At 51.6% G+C, this 18,676-nt stretch overlaps 1 protein-coding gene across 8 annotated transcripts in view; it reads right to left on the bottom strand.

The window, feature by feature from the left end:
- The window catches only part of SH3PXD2A (SH3 and PX domains 2A), a 246,485-nt gene that overhangs the window by 10,622 nt on the left and 217,187 nt on the right, over positions 1-18,676 (bottom strand). For 5 of the 8 annotated variants that reach the window (XR_011521966.1, XM_070633632.1, XM_070556678.1 and 2 more), the window contains 5 exons: positions 16,782-16,865; positions 11,590-11,707; positions 7,650-7,987; positions 6,498-6,547; positions 3,681-3,800 (listed from right to left, as the gene is read on the bottom strand). Coding sequence is in view for 7 of the 8 variants with exons in the window: in XM_070633632.1 (XP_070489733.1) it covers positions 3,681-3,800; positions 6,498-6,547; positions 7,650-7,987; positions 11,590-11,707; positions 16,782-16,865 (710 nt within the window). In the remaining variant the exon portion in view is untranslated. The remainder of the gene's footprint in view (positions 1-3,680; positions 3,801-6,497; positions 6,548-7,649; positions 7,988-11,589; positions 11,708-16,781; positions 16,866-18,676) is intronic. The other 3 variants (XM_070556688.1, XM_070556691.1, XM_070556702.1) reach the window with 1 other exon arrangement.

The raw sequence follows: 18,676 nt of genomic DNA, 5'->3' as shown, positions 1-18,676 counted from the left end.
TTGCAATACAATAATAGTAGGGGACTTTAACACCCTACTTACATCAATGGATAGATCATCCAAACAGAAAATCAATAAGGAAACATTGGCCTTTAATGACACATTAGACCAGATGGACTTATTTGATATATACAGAACATTCCATCCAAAAGCAACAGAAAACACATTCTTCTCAAGTGCATAGGGAACATTCTCCAGGATAGATCACATGTTAGGCCACAAAATAAGTCTTAATAAATTCAAGAAGACTGAAATAATATCTAGCCTCCCTTCTGACCACAATGCTACAAAACTAGAAATCAATTAGAAGAAGGAAACTGGAAAAACTACAAATATGTGGGATTAAACATGTTACTAAACAACTACTGGGGCATATAAGAAATCAAAGGAGAAATTAAAAAATACCTACAAACAAAAACAGAAATACAACATATCAAAATCTACAGGATGCAGAAAAAACAGTTCTAAGAAGGAAGTTCATAGCAATACAGGCCTACTTCAAGAAACAAGGGAAATCTCAAATAAACAATTTAACTTCACACCTAAAGGAACTAGAAAAAGATGAACAAACAAAGCGCAAAGTTAGTAGAAGGAAGGAAATAATAAAGATCAGAGTGAAAATAAATGACATAGAGACTAAAAAGACAATAGAAAAGACCAATGAAACCAAAAGCTGGTTCTTTGAAAAGATAAACAAAATTGACAAACCTTTAGCTGGACTCACCAAGAAAAAAAGAGGGCTCACATAAATAAAATCGGAAATGAAAGAGGAGAAGTTACAAATGATACTGCAGAAATATAAAGGATCATAAGAGACTACTATGAACAATTATACGCCAACAGGTTGGACAACCCAGAAGAAATGGATAAATTTCTAGAAGTTTATAATCTTCCAAGAATGAATCATGAAGAAATAGAAAATCTGAATAGACTGATTACTAGGAAGGAGACTGAATCAGTAATCAAAAACCACTCAAAAAACAAAAGTTCAGGACCAGACTGCTTCACTGGTGAATTCTATCAAACATTCGGAGAAGATTTAATATCTATCCTTCTCTAACTCTTCCCAAAACATGAAGAGGAAGGAAAGCTTCCAAGCTCATTTTATGAGTCCAGCATTACCCTAATACCAAAACCAGACAAGGACATCACAAAAAAAGAAAACTACAGGCGAATATCACTGATGAACATAGAGGCAAAAATCCTCAACAAAATATTAACAAGCCGAATTTAACAATACATTAAAGGATCACACACCATGATCAAGTGGGATTTATTCCAGGGATGTAAAGATGGCTTAACATCTGCAAACCAACTGATGTGATACACCACGTTAACAAAATGAAAGATGAAAATCATACGATCATCTCAACAGATGCAGAGAAAGCATCTGACAAAACTCAACACCCATTTATGATAAGAACTCTTAACAAAGTGAGTACAGAAGGGATGTACCTCAACATAGTAAAGCACATACAGGACAAACCCACAGCTAACATATACTCAATGGTGAAAAGCTGAAAGCTTTTCTTCTAAGATTAGGAACAAGACAACAATGCCCACTCTTGCCACTTTTATTCAACATAGTATTGGAAGTCCTGGCCATAGAAATTAGGCAAGAAAAAGAAATAAAAGGCATCCAAATCAGAAAGGAAGAAGTAAAACCGTCACTATTTGCTAATGATATGATACTATATAAAGAAAACCCTGAACACTCCACCAAAAAACTGTTAGAATTAATAAATGAATTCAGTAAAGTTGCAGGATACAAAATCAATATACAAAAAACCTGTGGCATTTCTATACACTAATAACAAAATTTCAGAAAGAGAAATCAAGAAAACAATCCCATTTACAATTGCAACAAAAAGAAGAAAATACCTAGGAATAAATTCGACCAAGGAGATGAAAGACTTGTACATTGAAAACTATAAGGCCCTGATGAAAAAAAATGGAAAAGGACACACATAAAGGAAAGCTAATTTTGTGCTCATGGGTTGGGCGACTTAACATCGTTAAAATGTCCATACTACACAAAGCAATCTACGATTCAAGGATATTCCCAACAAAATTCCAATGACATTTTTCACAGAACTAGAACAAATAATTCTAAAATTTGTATGGAACCACAAAAGACCCCAAATTGCCAAAGCAATCTTGAGAAAGAAGAACACTGCTGGAGGTATCACGCTCCCTGATTTCAAACTATACTACAATGCTATAGCAATAAAAACCGTATTGATATGCTATTGGCATAAAAACAGACACAAAGATCAATGGAACAGAATTGAGAACCCAGAAATAAATCCACACACATATGGGCAATTAATTTATGATAAGAAGCCAAGAACATACAATGGAGAAAGGACAGTCTCTTCAATAAATGGAGCTGGGAAAACCGGACAGCCACTTGCAAAAGACTGAAATGAGACCACTGCCTTGCACCATACACCATAATTAACTCAAAATAGATAAAGACTTGAATATAAGACCTGAACCCATTAAATTCCTAGAAGAAAACACAGGTGGTAAGCTCCTTGACATAGGTCTTAGTGATGTTTTTGTGGATCTGATTCCAAAGGCAAGAGAAACAAAAGCAAAAATAAACAAATGGGACTACATCAAACTAAAAAGCTCCTGCAGAGGAAAGGAATCATCATCAAAACAAAAAGGCAACCTACTGAATGGGAGACTATATTTGCAAATCATATATCCGACAAGGAGTTAATATCCAAAATATATAAAGAACTCATACAACTCAACAACCACAAAATAAACAACCTGATGAAAAAATGGGTAGAGGAACTAAATATGCATTTTTTTCAAAGAAGACATACAGATGGCCAACAGGCACATGAAAAGATGTTCCACATCACTAATTATTAGGGAAACAGAAATCAAAACCACAATGAGATATCACCTGACCCCTGACAGAACAGCTATTATCAAAAAGAAAGGAAATAACAAGTGTTGGCAAGGGTGTGAAGAAAAGGAAACTCCCATGCACTTTTAGTGAGAATGTAAATCGGTAGAGACACTATGGACAACAGTATGGAGGTTCCTCAAAAAACTAAGAGTAGAACTACGATATGATCCAGCTATTCCATTTTACCCGTTTATTGGAAGAATACAAAAACACTTATTTGAAAAGATATATGCACCCCTATGGTCATCACAGCATTATTTATAATAGCCAAGATATGGAAATAACCTAAGTGTCCATCGACAGATGAATGGATAAAGAAGATATAGTATGTGTATATACACACACACTATATACAACAGAATACTATTCAGCCATAAAAAAGGATGAAATCTTGCCATTTGTGACAACATGGATGGACCTTGAGGGTATTATGCTAGGTGAAATAAGTCAGAGAAAGACAAATATCATATGACTTCAGTCCTCTGTGGAATCTAAAAAACAAAACAAACAAACAAAACAAAACAAACTCATCGTTAGAGAACAGATTGGTGGTTACCAGAGGCGAAGGGAGTTAGGAGGTGGGCAAAGTGGGTGAAGGGGGTTAATAGTATGGTTTTCGGTGGTGATCACTTTGTAGTGTATACAGATGTCAAACTATAATGTTATAACACCTGAAACTTATATAATGTTACGTACAAATTTTAACTCACCGAAACAAAAAAAACAACCCTCAGCCTCATGGCTCAAAGCTCACCTCTGCCTTTTGTCCACCCCGGAAGCTGATCCCGTCAGAAATGCACGACTGGAATTCGGCTATGGTGTAGTACTCCACCTCAACAGAAGGGGGCTCTGGTGGCTTCGGCAGCTGGAACCCCTAAGCAGAGAAGGACTCAGTGAGCAAAACCCACTCGATCCGAAAGGTAATGGAGGTGAGTGTGGTGTTCACACCAGCTGGACAGCAGCTGACTTGAGGAAGCATCTATCACCTGAGTCTCAGGGTGTCTCCCCAAGAGATCACGCTCCTGACCAGGCTTTCTAAGAGCACCTGCGCTCTATCCGTGACTTGTCTGAGGTATCACAATGATCATTTGGTAACACCCGTCCATCTGTGGAGGCCCAGCGTTCAGATGCCTCAACAGCTAGGTCCCCAAATGGAAATTAAAAAGCAAAGAAATCATTGTAACAAAGCCTGTGCACACTGCCTCAAGGGAGCGGAGAGCCCCTCCTTAAGTCTAAGGGTGAAAGGCTGCAGGGGTGACATCTGGCTGCAGAGGCAGAGCCAGGGGGCATGGCCATCTCTGTGGGTGGGATGGGAATGTGAGGGGGTGTGGGGTTGGGTGAGAAAAGCCCTTGGTCGGTCATCACAACGATGCCAAACAGTCAGGCAAGCACTGAATAAAACTTGGGATCCTTGGCTCTGTGAGCAGGCTGGAACATGCTGGAGAGCCTACATGTTTTTTAAATGCTGGCACATCAATATCTAAGCATGACATTCAAGGACATTTAGAATTTGGCCACAGCCCATGACCTGTGAGCCTCATTCATCCATTTTACAAATGTTTGCTGTGCATCAACCAAGTGCCAGGCACTGGTCTAAGGCACTGGGCATCCAAGAGTGAGTCAAGAGCACAACCCCCTTGCCCTCAGGGAGTGGACGTTCTAGCATTGCTCGGTCTCTACCCCAGCCAAAATGGACTTCTTGCCTCCCCATCATGCCCAGTATGTCCCAGTATCATACAAAGGGGTTACAGCAAAACAATTAAAAAGAAAAGATGTATATGCGTGTGTGGGTGTTGGGGAGGGGAAGCAGCTGTGGTCTAACAGGGAGACCTCAAAAGACCTCTGCCTTACAGCTGGACACATGTGGACTCCAATCCCATCTCAGCAATTCACCAGCTGCGTGGCCCTGGGCGAGGCCCATGACCTCACTGAGCCACAGTTTCCTCATCTGTAAAATGGAAACCAATAACAGGGTCACTAAGAGGATTACTGAGATAATGTACTTAACTTCCGGCCCAGCCAGAGCACAGGAAGAGCTCCATAAGGAGAAGCCGAAGCTGAACATTCCTCCTGAAACACCACCCTATTCCTCTGAGCCTTCTTTGTCCTTCAAGGCTCAGCATGTCCTAATCCCGCCAGTCACAGCCGAGCTGCCTGCGGTCAGAGGGAGCAAAGGTAGGAGGAAGCTGGTTTTGAGGGACTGGCTGTGATTCAGTCAACTTTCTGCCCTAGTGCCTGGCCCTGCAGCCACGCATGTGAGCAGATTCAGCCCAGGCCCCAGCCTGGCCTGGACCCCCGGCCAGGTGGGATTCAGCGGGGCCTAGCTGGAAAGAGCAGTCCTGCCTCAGCAAGCCTGCATCTGGAAGTGTGGAAGGAACTACCCCGTTCTTGCCAAAATCAAGTCTGCCTGAAAATAATCAGCTGGGGCTGAGAGCGATGGGAGGAAAGGAGAACTTGTTGCTTGGTCATGTAAAATGCAAGGGGAAAAGGAAATAGGAACTCTGCTGGGGCTGACGGCCAGGGTGAGGGCAGTCTCACCTCCAGGGGCCAAATCTTCAAAAATCCTGTTTACTGAAGGCCCTCTCTTCCAGGGACTGCTGCTCTCCCCTCTCGGGGGCAGATGCCACTGATCACAGTAATTCTTGCTGCTAAGCCCAGATGTGACTTCAGAAATCTTTTTCCACACAATGCAGCAGGTATGGAAACTCCACTGCCAGCCCTCTAAGACACATGTCATCTCATGTCATCCTTACAACAGCCCTAGGAGATGGCTGCATTGTCCCCGTCTTATAGATAAGGACATTGAAGCTTGTGGAGGGGAAGCAGCTTGCCCAGGGTCTCGCTGTTCCTAAGTGTCGGAAGTGGAATATGAATCCGTGCCTGGCAGGCTCGGAGCCCCATTCTTTCCACTGCATCCACTGCTCCTGATAACAGTTCTCTGTTCTAGGACTCTCGGCCTGCCTCCAGCATCACTGCCGCCCTCAAGCCCCAGCACCCCGAGTGCACATCTGCCTGTCTGACCATCTGGACACCAGGAAACCCCACCCACAGGAGCCAGGAACCCCAGCAGCATTGAACTTTTTTAAGCTTCAGCCTAAGCCAGTCCTTGCCATTCACCTCCTCCCTGGAGGATGCACACTGTCTGCCCTCTGCCCTTCCAGGCTCTGGCATCCACCACATCCACAGGGCATTTCTGAGCAAGGAAGGCAAAGCTGAAGGCTTCCAGGCTCACATGGACAGCAGCCCCATTTCCAGCCCCTGGCAATGCCCCGGCTGGACACTCTCGCCAGCCAGTCTAAATGTTTATGTCTGCCAGTGTGGTGGCTGGGATGGATTTATTTAGCTTTGGAATGCAGTGCGTTTTCAATTATAAACTGTCCAGCAAGGGCCCCAGAAAGGCTGGGCTCCTCAGGCTTCCCTGCCCGTCCCCAACCCCACAAAGCTGGAAGCTACGGCACGGCCTTGGGAAACTTCAGGACCAACAGGTTCTGCAGTGAGCGAGCCAATGAACTGGGGCTGCTACAGGGCATCCTGACGAGGAACAGTAAAGGGAGAAGTTCAGCACACGTACCAGGCTGGATTCTCTGCGAGGTGGAGGCCTTGTCCTTAGGTTTGGGGAGCCTGGAAGAAGAAACACGGCTTCAGAAACCCCAGCCACTCTGGGCAATGGTGCCGGACCTGCCTTCCCTGGGCGTGACCATCTCCGGATCCTGGGGAGCTCCCGCTTTTGTCCCACACTGATGAAGGACCCAGGCTTGCGGTCACTCTAGGCACTGGATTTGGGCTTCTTCAGTGGGAAGCCACAGATCTTTAAGCTTCCTTGGCTGTGCTTCAGGGGCATCCATGAGTCCTCTAAAATGATGCGCGCATTTCAAAATGTACGGACATAGAGGCGTTTGTCAGGAGAAGGGGTAGATAGCTCTATCAGATTTTGAAGGTTAGGAGCAGGGACCATGTCTATTTTTTGCTCACTACCAAATCCTTAGAAGCTAGCACAATTCCAGGCAAGAGGAGGTGCCCAAAAAACATCTCCCAACTGACTGCCAAAAGGATTCAGCGACATGAGCTAACTTAACCAAGATCAGAACTAAAGAACAGCTTTGCTCCAGATTTTAAGGATGGCTGGACACAAACGGAAGCTGGTCTCTCAAGATACAGAACAGTTGAACCCTCAGCGAAAAGCACTGTGGAGCCAGGGAGACCTGGAGGCCAGATCGCCGGGGTTCTCCTGTAAGAATGCAGGAGATTCCTGAAGAATGTCCTTTAAAACTGTGCTTGTAGAGAGAGTAAAACCACACCTTCCAAGTCTTTTAGGCTTCCAGGAACTAGAGAGGAAGGCGATAGGGCAGGAGGGTTAAGGCCCAGAAGGAGGTCCTCTATTCGCTGTCACTCCATAAAGCAGCCTTGCATAGAGGGCCCGCATTTCACAGCCCAGGGACTTCACCTATCTGCAAGGTACCGTTCCCGGCTCTCCACCCAAGAAGGAGGGAATGCTACCAGCTTATATACTCGGGTAACTTATCTTAGGTGGAGGAATGGCCTTGCCCACTCTTGTGATTAGCATGAGACAAGCTGATAGAGTGAGGCTGGGGTCAGGTGTCAGTCACTACCTCAGGAAGAAAATGGCGGGGGTTCCTGCGCACCCCTCTGGCTTTCCTTGCACCCCACGCCCACTCTATAAAGAGCTCTGCAGTGAGGACCCATGGGTCAGTGAGGCTCTTACTGATCTGGGCCCTCTGAGGAGCAATCCTGGCCACAGCTGGGGAGCCCTGGGCCAGCTTGGAGACGGTCCTCTCAGGCACTCCCAGGGCGCTGCCATTGGAGGCGTTGCAGAGGATGGGCAGGCTGATCTCCTTCTTGGTGATGGGGGCCTCAGGGCCCTCGCCTTCGGCTGGTGGAGTCTCCTTGTCCCCCGATGTCTTCTTGTTCAGCAGGTTGCTTATCTCCATGATGTTTCCAATGATTTCCACTGGGCCTGCCAGATTCTTCTTTCGCGCTGGCAGGTCATCCTTGGCTTTCTTCAGGTAGGATGCTGGCGCCCAGCCCTCTTTGCCCAGGTATCTGTGGGGAGGAGTGGAACATAGCATCATTACAGCGCTGACGCCTGACCTCACGCCCCACTCCCGGACCCCAGGCTCCATCTGGCCTTGCCCAGCTGAGCCTTTGCTACCATGTTGTGCAAGACATTTGGCAATCCCACTACTCTGGAGAGAACTGGAACAGAGGGCAGCTGGAAAAGGCACCTCGAACACCACTTCTTCCTCTCTATCTCCTCATTCTTTGCCTGATCCCTCTTAGTGGGCGCTCTCATTCTCTGCAAAGTCAGCCAAACGTGGGACCTTGAGATTAGAAGATTCCTCAAATTTTGGGTTGCCCAAAAAATGGACTTTGCAATAGCCTGCTACTTCACAATCAGTAGAGAGCAATTCTAGAGATACGAAATGAGGTGTATCGCATTAACTGCCCTATTGGAAAGAGAAGTATTCTTAGAGAGGCCAAGAGATAGCAGAGGGAGAATCAGGAAACTCAAGTTCTGCTCTATGGTACCTTGGACGAGTCCCTACCTTGGAGCTCAATCTTTCCTCTTCTGCGAAATACAGGGGGAAAGTAGCTATGAAAATGTATCCAGAAAGATAGACACATTGAGACTGACCAAGAAGGTCTCTATAAAGAAGAGCGAGTGCCGGGGAAATTATCGACACTACTGCAGGGCTGGCAGGTGGGTCACGTTCACAGAACAAACCCACAGAGACCGGCACTACAGATAACATTTCAAATGAGTGGGGTAAGGATGGATTATTACAGGAGCGATTTGGAGACAACTAATTATCCAGTTAGGAAAAACAAGTGAGACCCTGGTCTCATGCTGTACAGCAAAATAACAAATGCAAGTTGGGAACATTTGCCTCATCTTGGGGGTGGAGAAAACCCTTCTAGATGGGACTCCAAAAGCTGGACCAGAAATGAAAAGACTAAAGCATGTGACTGGATAAAATGAAAACCTTTGGTATGGCAAAATGAAACAAAATGAAACAAAACAAAATGAAAACAAACCCCAAACCCCATAAACAAGAGCAGAAAGCAAATGACAGGGCTGACTTAATTTTAGGTGATTTGATGACTTCTGAAAACAAGCTTTTCCCCCTTTTTCCCCATGATGTCGAGCTTCTACCCAAACCAACTGGGAGCTTACTTCCTGGTCCAGCAGTTGCTGGCCAATGCCCCTGAGTCTGGGTTGCAATGTCCCTGTCTGCTCCCTGGGACACATCTGGCTCCTTGGAATGGCTCCTCCACCCCAGATGTCTCACAATTTCCCGTCCCCAGCCTCCCCGATCTGACCTTGATCTTGGGCGCTCATTAGGTGGGAATAAAAGGAATGCGAAAGCTGACGTTTCTATCTATGTGTCTGAGTTTTGCCGGAAAGCTCAGGTAGGAGGTGGCTTCTTCCATTCACGTCACAGGAAGGTGCAGGCAGGCTCACCCCAGCTCACCTGACTGGCCCCTGTTTAGGGCTTAGAAGGCAGGCATCAGTGAACAAATGGATGAAGTCAGGGAGCTGGCAGACAAGCACAGAATTTCAGGGGTAGATGGAAGCAACTAGTAAAGATGCCTAATCTCACATATGAGCCAACAACCAATGCTCAGAAAGCAGAGCAAGTAGCAGAGGGTCACACAGCTAGCTGTTGGCAGCATCTGGCCCAGAACCTGGTGCTCTTGCATCTTGGAGAAAAGAGGAAGATGAATCTGCTGGCTGTTGCAGACGTTTTTTGATGAGAACATGGTGGAGAGATGGGGCACAGGGTCTCGCAGGAGTGACGGTCAGGCCTACTCGCTGCCTGAGTGCTCCTATTTCAAACCCTGTCGTGTTCCTTCAGCGTTACATGGATAAAATTAGACTCCAGGCGGAGAGATGCAAGGGAATCAGGAGTGGCTGTGTGTTTCTGGGTCCAACTCTGCTCACATCTGCTTTCCAGCTCTGGAACATGGAATGACTCCAGAGGGAAGCAAACTGGAAAAGGAGGGATGGAGAGAGAGGGAGGGAGGTGTGTGTGCGTGTTGGGGGGGTGGTGGTGGAGAAGAAAGACAGGAAATGAGGATCAACACACAGCCTGGAATGTTGGGAAATGGCATATTTAAGGGGTGTCTGGCAGCCTTCTTAAGGTGGAAGCTTTTCAGCAGGGTTTTCTCAGTTGAAGCTCCCACTGGCTAAAGGGCCAGGCCACAGGGACAAGAGTTGACTAGAGGCAGCAGCTCAGAATGACTTTATTGGTCATTTTAGAAAATTAAAAAAAAAAAAAAATCCAGCAGCTTTGTAGATAACCTCCAGGCAAGCAACTTAGGTTCCCAGCCTGCCAGAATGTTCGCTGGCCTTTCCATGCCAGATGTGTGATTGCCGGATTTTTAGGTTGGCTCTCCTTTCCATTGCTTAGAAAACAGGAAAGGCTTTGGGTAACACATCCCTGCCCCATCTAACAAGACAGAAAGGGACACCTCAGCCCTCCTGACTGATAACGTACAGGGCAGAAGGCAGCTATGTGGTGTCAAGTCACACTAAGGTTCAGTCCCATGAGGCCAGTGCCCTTCATCCTACTCGTCAGCATAGACCAATCTTAACACCATCGCGGTCTGCCGAGGTCTAAGCAACTGTCTCATGAGTGCCTGCGTCACCTCGGTCAATCCTGCCCCTGCTGTGGGAGACAGCTCAGAACACACATCCTGCCCACAGTGGGTCTGGGGTTCCCAGGTGTGGCGGGCTGGCCAGGCAGTCCCCAGAGCCCACAGATATGGGACTATCTCTGGAGGCTGCCTTATGAGCAGGAGAGAGAAACTGGGCAAAATCATTACAGCTGAGCGGGCTCCAAAGACATCAAAGCATCTCCTGCGAGCAAGGCTCCCTAAGGGTGGCCGCCAGCCTCGGAGCCCCAAGCAGAGGAGACTGGAAGGGCCGGATCTGGTAGGGGAGAGACGAGTGAAGCCCACGGGGTTTAGTTTGTTTCCAGGAGCATCAGGAAAGCTCCCTAGTTCCCTACTCACACTCCCAAATGGGTTTCTTAGCTGAGGAGTGTGATCAGGCCCTGGGAGAGCAAGGCACAGGAGATGCAAGAGGCCTCTGAACTAGGCCTGGGCTCAGGCCTCACTTCTGCCTCAGCTCTTGCAACCACGTGAGCCAGCCCTGAGGAGTGGAACAGCCCGGGACAAAGCCGGCATCTGGGGCCCCAAGTGCTGGGCCGTGGGCAGCAGGGGCTGCCTGCTGGGACCTCAGCAAGGCCTGTGGACGCCAGCGCTCCAGGCAGCCTGAGCTGCAAAGCACGCCAGGCAGTCAAGGCCGGACGCAGAAAACCAAATTCAGATGTGCTGGACCCTCTTGGCAGATGCAAGGGAAGGGATTGCACCACTGCCTGCAAGCTGAGCCTGGGCCCCTGTGCCCCGCTGGCTGCAGCTCAGACTCTGCTTTACATGTCCCGGGAGAGACTCTGCAAGAGCACTCTCTGTTCATGCTGTTCAGCTGTACAGACTTGGAGCGGCCAAGCCCGGGCCACGGGCGCAAAGCTGATGTCAGTATCTACCCGCCGGCTGGTGCCCACAGCCACTCTGCTGCCCAGGACTGGGCCTGAGGGCTAGGGTGGCAGAGAGACATCTCGCTCCTCTGTGGGGGCTCCTACCTGATGTACCACCAGCCCTCCAAATTCTTCCGGATCACCTCCACAGTGACACCCTTCTCGAAGCCAATCTCATCCTTGCTTTGGCTGGTGTAAGGCTGCACAGTGACATACTTCTCCTCTGTGGGTGGTGGGCAAAGCAAGAAAGCACAATTACTTGCGGGTCCTCCTCCTTGTCTCCTCCTTCCTTGGCCTGACCTGGCCTAGCTGGTTGCCAAGGTGCACTGGGTCAGCCTCTGGGCTTTTTCAGCAAAGGGAACAGAAGGGTCCAAACCTCACTCCCAGTCTGTGCCAAAGCCAGCCAGGGCCCCAGTGGTCTAGCAAAGCCCCAGGCAACGTAAAGGCTCTCCCAGCCTCCCAGCCCAACAACGACAGCCAGGCTGCTGGGGCCTGGAGTCCTCAGCGTCCCAGAAGCTCCCAGGGATGAGGGCAGGGTTGGGAGGAACCTGCCCTTTCGGAGTCCTGTGCCAGGAAGTCTGAGACCAACCTTGGGTGTCCCCTGAATACCCTGAGGGCCCGTGGCATGCCCTCTCCTTCCCTGAAGGTGCCACCCTTCCATCTCTGTTGCAGACTTGCTCTCTGGGCCCTTCTCCCACCTCAACTCCTTAAATCTTTCCTGTCTGACCTTCCAATGGCTCCAGGGGCACTTCCTCAGGGAAGCCTTCCCTGACCACTAATCTGATCACCTGATCATGAAACTTCCCCAAGAGGGTTCCAAGGAACGCACGTCCCATGGGAGTGGTTCTATGTGTCTTGTTAAGATAAGGGTCCTGTGGCCAAATGAGCAGTGGCAGCGCTAAGTGCAGCACACCAGGCAGGACCTCACGGGGCACTGAGTGGGACAGTGTGCTGAGCTGACCAGGCGGTGTGGCAGACCCTGCTGGGGAGTGGCCTGCTCTGCTCTCACAGGTGTGACTGCGGGCTTTGTTCAGGGTCTCCCCAGGCAGTGGGAAAGAGGTGCCCTGTGGGAGCTCAGGAAAAGCTTGAGGGGAGCCATTGGGAGGCTGAACAACACGCGTCTTCCCTGGTTCCCTCAGCCCCTCTCCCGGCAGAGGGTCCTGCTGCCTCCACAGGAGTCCTTGCTCAGGCTTCCAGAGAGGTGCTTCTTTGTCTGCTAGGGTCCAGCTCTGCCTGCCCCCAGGAAGCCACTGACATCTAGACCCATAGCTGGCCAGCCACAGACACCCTGACACCGGGTGGAGTGCCTCCCCAGAGGACCGCTCGGGCCTCAAGAAGGAGAATGCTCCCTCACCCTCACCCTCTGGGAGAACGAAGAGCAGACAGACAGGGAAGAACTGGCCATCTGGCCACGCCCTTTGGGAGGGTCACCCTGAACCTACACTGTCCTCTCCAGCCTGGGTGTTCCCTGAGGCTGAGACAGTGTCTGGCACACAGCAGGGGCTCCAGAGGGACTACGGAGCACGATGGGGGAGAAGGGGGAACTGAGCAGCGACACCAAGCGGGAGACGTTCTGGGAGCTCAAAAGAGCATGACGCTGGCACAGAACATGGGTCTCTAAGACGCCTGCGCACCCCTTGCCACCGACTCCCAGCTGTGACCACCACTCCCTGGACTCCTCAGCTAGACGCTGACGGGCAGCCTGAGCCTCTGGCAGCAATGGGGGAGGAGGGCAGCCGCCACCCCCACCCCCTGCAGGAGGGCCATCTGTTCATTCTGCCCAGGATTATCAGGGTCCTGTTTGCAGCCCTGTGCTGGGCCGAGATAGCAGCTCCCTTTGGGACGAACGCAGCTGCCCTGCCAGGCCCCAGGGATGGGCTGCGGGCGGAATCTGAAAGGCTGCCAATAGGCAAACGGTGAGTGACGGGCCTCCACGATTCTTCAGCATGCTCTTCTCAACGGCAGACCTTTCCCAGGTGAAGGCCTTTCTCGGCGTCAACCAGCTCCTGGAAGCTTTGAGAGTCCAATCCGGTCACGCTGGAGAGAGCTGCCAAGAGCGCCTGAGAACCCTATTCAGCCAGATTCTGACTCGGGCCTTTGAGCAGCTCAGGGTTCTGCAGTCCAGCCTGCTCTTGGGCCTGCTCCACTTTCCAGTGGGGCACGGCAAATCCTGGCCTGGGCAGCAGCTAGAGGGGCAGCGCCAGGCCCTGGGGACCTGGAGTTCTGAGGTTAGGGTGAGGCGAGGCCTGGGCTCCACATTTTGCCTTTGTTCAGCTGGGCTATTTTTAAAAGCCTGTGGTTCGAGCAGGAAGCCATCATTAAAGTTTTCCTAGGCAAAGTTGCTTTGGCAGGGAAAAAATTACAGTCCTTCTCTTGGGAAGATCCGAGGAGCCCAGCCCTGCTGTATGGCAGAGAGTAGGGTCTAAACCATGTGCACCCCAAGCACCAGCCTCCGCAGCCCCCCGTGTATTGAGGATGGAGCCCCGTGGGCCATGTAAGCATTCCACATTCCCCTGACCCTCTTGGGGTGGGCAGAATCAAGGATATCAGTTTTACTGGGTAAAGCTGAGCTGCTCCTGCAAAAGGCCCTAGTCGTGGTGGCCCTGGGGCTGATGTGAACACAGAAGTCTGGGAGTTTGTGCTCCCAGTAAGAGAGCTGGCTGGCTCAGAGGCTTGGTCCGCCCTGTCACTGTGCATGTTCCAGGTGATGAGAATTCAGAGCTCTGGTCCCACGCAGGGCAACTCTTCCAATTGGTCTGTTTAGGGGCTCAGTTCTCTGCCACGGTTGGCTCAGATGGAAGAGGTGTGGAGTGCCTTCATGTGGACACGTGCCACAGGGGTCTCAGGCCCCCAACTCACAGGTTTCCCTGAGGAGGCAGCAGAGCCAGCCCTTCCAATGGACTGGGGCCACAAACCCCACCTGGAGGGGGGCTGTGAGTTCCGGGGGGCACCTCAGGGATTCTGGGAAGCACTGAGGCTGTGGTCACTCTGATGTACCATCAAAGGATGGTGGCAACCCTGCCCCAGGGAGGGCTGGCCAGGCCGCCCACGGGCTGGGTGGGTGGGTGGCTGGGGGGAGGTGGACAGGCCTGTTTTGGTTTTGGAGGCAGGGGCTGAAAAGCCCTACAGTTCCAAACCACAGACGCCTCCTCTTTCCAAACGCTTTCCCCGCCGTCAGCAGTCTCCCCGGCTCCCCTCCCGGCCCCCACAACTTACCCAACCCCACTGCAAGGGGCCTTCTGATTCCAAGGCCTGGTTGGCTGAGGGAATGGGGAGTGGAGGCCCTGGGGAGGCACTGCTTTTCTCTTGTCTGGTTATATATGATCCACTGCCTGCTTCCCCCACCGTCAGCTCCGCTGTTTGTAGCAACGTTTTTCCCAGCCAACTCTCTGCAAGCTTTTCTTGGCTGCCTGATTTAACTGAGGGCTAAGACTGGGAAATAATGTTTAGGTCTCTTATTTAAGAGAGAGAGAGAAGTTGTGGGCATGTGTCTGCATATGTAGGGGTGACGAGAGAATGAGGCATTTAGCTGGGTATTTGTGTCTATATATATCACTGTATGTTTGTAATTGTGAATACAGCACCTATGTACATGTGGCACAAGGGGTTATGTAGATGAAACTGTATATGAAGCTCTGTGTGTACTTGTGGTGTTGCTGCAGAGCTGTACCTATGAAGTGGCCATGAGCAGTTAGCCGTGTGGGCAACGTATTTGTGACTGCGTAAATCATGTATATGTGGAACGGTCCACGTGTGGTTGCATAAGTGTAATTACATATGCGTATCTGTGAGTGGTTGTGTGCGCAGGACCGTGGATGTGCAGTTGTGTGGGGGTTGGATGGGAGAGTGTACTGCAGCCATGCCTGTGGCCAACAGGCTGTGCATGGGTGGTAGTGGTTCCCTGGCTGCATGTGTCTGGGTGGTTGTGGAGGCAGTTGTATTTGGGGCTGAATGTGTGATGGTGTTTGGAGCAGATGCTGGAGGGGACGGGGGAAGGTCAAGCCTTTCTCCCTGCTGTTTTCCCAGGCCAGCATCCCAGTCTCCTTCACCGCCAAGGCCGGGGGTTGTGTCCCAGCCTGGCCCCCCTGCAAGGCTGTCCCACTCCTCCTAGCTCTAGGGTGCCTTTGCTTTACATTCAGCCTGTTCTTGCTCTATCCACAACTCAGCCCCCTGCCCTGCACCAGACCCCATGGTCCAACCCACACCCCACCCTCAGGACAAGCTGGGCTCCTCACGGCCAGCACTCTGAGCCTGATGCCGGGCTAGCCACAGACAGAGGCCACCCCAGAGTCCAGGCTTCCTGCTGCCCAGGGCTTGGGGGTAGATACCAAAATATGGTCTTACAGTCATTCAGGAACAAGCTTTGGGAGAGGGGGTACAAGTCACAGGGCATCCCTGCCATTCTAGAGAGGCCAGTGCTTACTGCCACCTCCCAGCTGTGCCATCACTGCCCAGAACACACACGATGTGCTCTCCTCGAGGCAGGAGAAACTAGCCACTCACTGGCCTCGGGGCTCTGTGGATGTTCAGGGGTTTGTTCAGAGGCCGGCCCCTTCTCTCCCTCCCTCCCCAGCTCCTGGACACTGGAAAGGCCCTGCGCCTGCATATGTCTTGGTTCCTGATCAGCCTACGTGGCAGGCCTGGGGCCTCCCTGGAATCCTCTTGATCGGGCCCCTCCTGAAGTCCCCATGGCTAGTGCTGGAGACATTGGAAGCTCCTGACTGGACCCGATCCCTCCATCAGAGCTTGCGGGGGCTGTGCCCTGGGGCCAGGCCAGGGCTGGCTTTGGCTCCCTTCTAGTTTCCTGGGAGCTGGCTGAAGGAGGAGGGCTGTGGGCTGCTCCTCCTTCCTACTCTGTCCCTAAGTAATTGCTACAACAGCTTTGGCTGAGGGAGCACCTTCCCAGAGGAAGGAGGTAATGAAGGGCGGGGGGGAGTGGACGGCCCCTGCAGAGTCATAGACACACTCAGTTCTCATCGCAGCTTGCAAGGCAAACGTGGCCTCTTTTAGAGCCCCCACAATCATGTCCTAAGTCCCATGAACCCCACCCCCAGGATGCTGTCAGGAGCCAGAGCCGCCCCCAGTGTCATCCTAATTCCCAAACAGCCCCCACGCCCGCCTTCCTCCCCCCAGCCTCCCAGCTGCAGTAAGTAAGAGAAAGGTCTGGCCAGTGAATCTGGGTGAAGAGGCCACTGGGCAGAGCAGAGTAGAGCCCGGAAAGGAGGAGAGGCGTTAGTGAGAGAGAGAGAGAGAGAGGTGGCAGCTGCGGGTGAGGACAAGCTGGCTCCCACGGTCACCTCGGCTGTGCTGCCTGTTGACCATCCCGCCCAGGGTCCACCGGCGATCCAGGCGCCGCAGATGGGCCTTGCGTCTCTTGGACACTGGTGCGGGAGATGGCGATGGAACACGCGGGCGACAGGAACCGGCAGAGAGAATGGAGATGAGGATGAGATGGGTTGGGATGGGGCGGGGAAGGGATGGAGGGAGGGAAGGTTCACACGCCCAGGTCATCAGCTCCTGGTCGGAGCCCTCCCGGCACACCCCTGCTGGATGGGGACAGATGTGACAAGTGACAACGCTGGCATGTGGGGGACAACTCAACCAAAGCCAAACCCCGGGGGTTACACCCCTGAACCTGGGAGGGGCTACGAATTTACAATCCCAGCACCTGAGAGGTGGAGACAGGCCTTGGCTCCAGCCTGGTGCAAGGACGGCCCTCCGCTGCAGCCCCAGGGAGAGCTCATGCTCCCGCCATGGCTCTGCCGGTTCCCGCAAGGGCCTGGGGCCCCAGCGCACGGCCCTTACGTCCATCTGCTCTCCACTCACCCACTCACCAAGTCTCACTTGGGAACCAGCCACCATCTGCCAGTACCACGTGTGGAAGAATAAATGTGGCCAGGAGAGCCTTGGGGCCCCTTCCTCACAGAGATTACAGCTCTTACAGCTCTGGGTTTGTTTATGTCTCTGCTTTCTAGGTCATTCCCACTGGAGTGAGGCTGTTGAGACAAAGACGTTGAGTCTCTGCATCCCCAGGGCCCAGCAAAGGTGGCCCCGCGCCTTGGCTTTTCACTTCTCCACATGCCATCCATTGGAGTTCTGACGACAGAGGACCTGCCTCCTGGCTGCTCACTGCTCCAGACCTTTTGTTTAGACCACCCTCTCTGGGGCAGCACCTGCACTGGTCCTCGGGTGGCAGTGGCCCAGCTCCAGATGCCCCCTGCCTTCCTATGGGACACCCAGCTGGAAAGGACACCACACCATGGCTCCAGCATGCCAACCGGCCCCCAACTCCTGGCCCTGCAGAAGGAGGGTGCCAGGCCAGGTCTGGGGTTGGTGGAGGCCAGCAGTTAGAGTAAAACTGTCCAGACACCCCTGGGCCAAAGCCCAGCAAGCCCTCCTGGGAAGAATTCACTTTCCCGGAAGGAGAGCGCCCTGGGCGACCTCCTGCTCCTAAGCAAGAGGCGTGGACCAAAGGTTAGGAGGTGTGCATTCGGTCCAGGCTACACTGCCAGGTTACTGTGTCACCCCGGGCAGGCTGTTGTCCCTCTCTGGTCTCTGTTTCCTCATCTGTCATGGGGGTCGACACCACCTGACAGGGACTGACTGGGCTCTGTGGAAATAAACCAGGCCTGGGGGTGAGGCCAGACTGGGAGGAACTCTGACAGCAGGGCTCCGAGCGGGTGTGTGTGACTTCTCTAGAGGAGCTTCAGCTGATGCCCAGGCCAGGGGTCACCTTAACCGTAGTCATGTTTACCTGGTCTAAACCATTTACAAGGACCATCTCACTGGAGCCTCACCAAAGCTCTGTGTGGTTGGCACTGTCCCCATTTTAGAAATGGGAAACAGGCACAGGTCATGAAGGAACCCTCTGGGTCAGACACCTGAGAGCCTGGACAACATGTGGATCCAGACAGGCTGGCCCCGGAGCCTGGACTCTAGGCCCTGCAATGCTGTTCTTCCCCTGGGATCCTGTGCCCCTTAGCCTGCCAACAGTGGAGAAGGCACAGATGGGGGCCAGTGCCAGGGCTATCCCACCAGGAGGAAGGCAGGTCATCGCCGGTAGCTGGGGGTCACAGGGACACAGGTAGGAACCCAGGTTCTGGTCTTGGCTCTGCCAAACTGACCTGGGGCCCTGTGGAGGTGCTACCTCTCCAGGCCTCCATGTCCTCACCTCTGGGAGGCGATGCATCTG

Source organism: Equus przewalskii, chromosome 1, assembly GCF_037783145.1.
Source record: "Equus przewalskii isolate Varuska chromosome 1, EquPr2, whole genome shotgun sequence".
Classification (NCBI taxonomy): Eukaryota; Metazoa; Chordata; class Mammalia; order Perissodactyla; family Equidae; genus Equus; species Equus przewalskii.
Note: the sequence above shows the minus strand (reverse complement) of the source record. Positions and strands in the feature narration are given on the sequence as shown.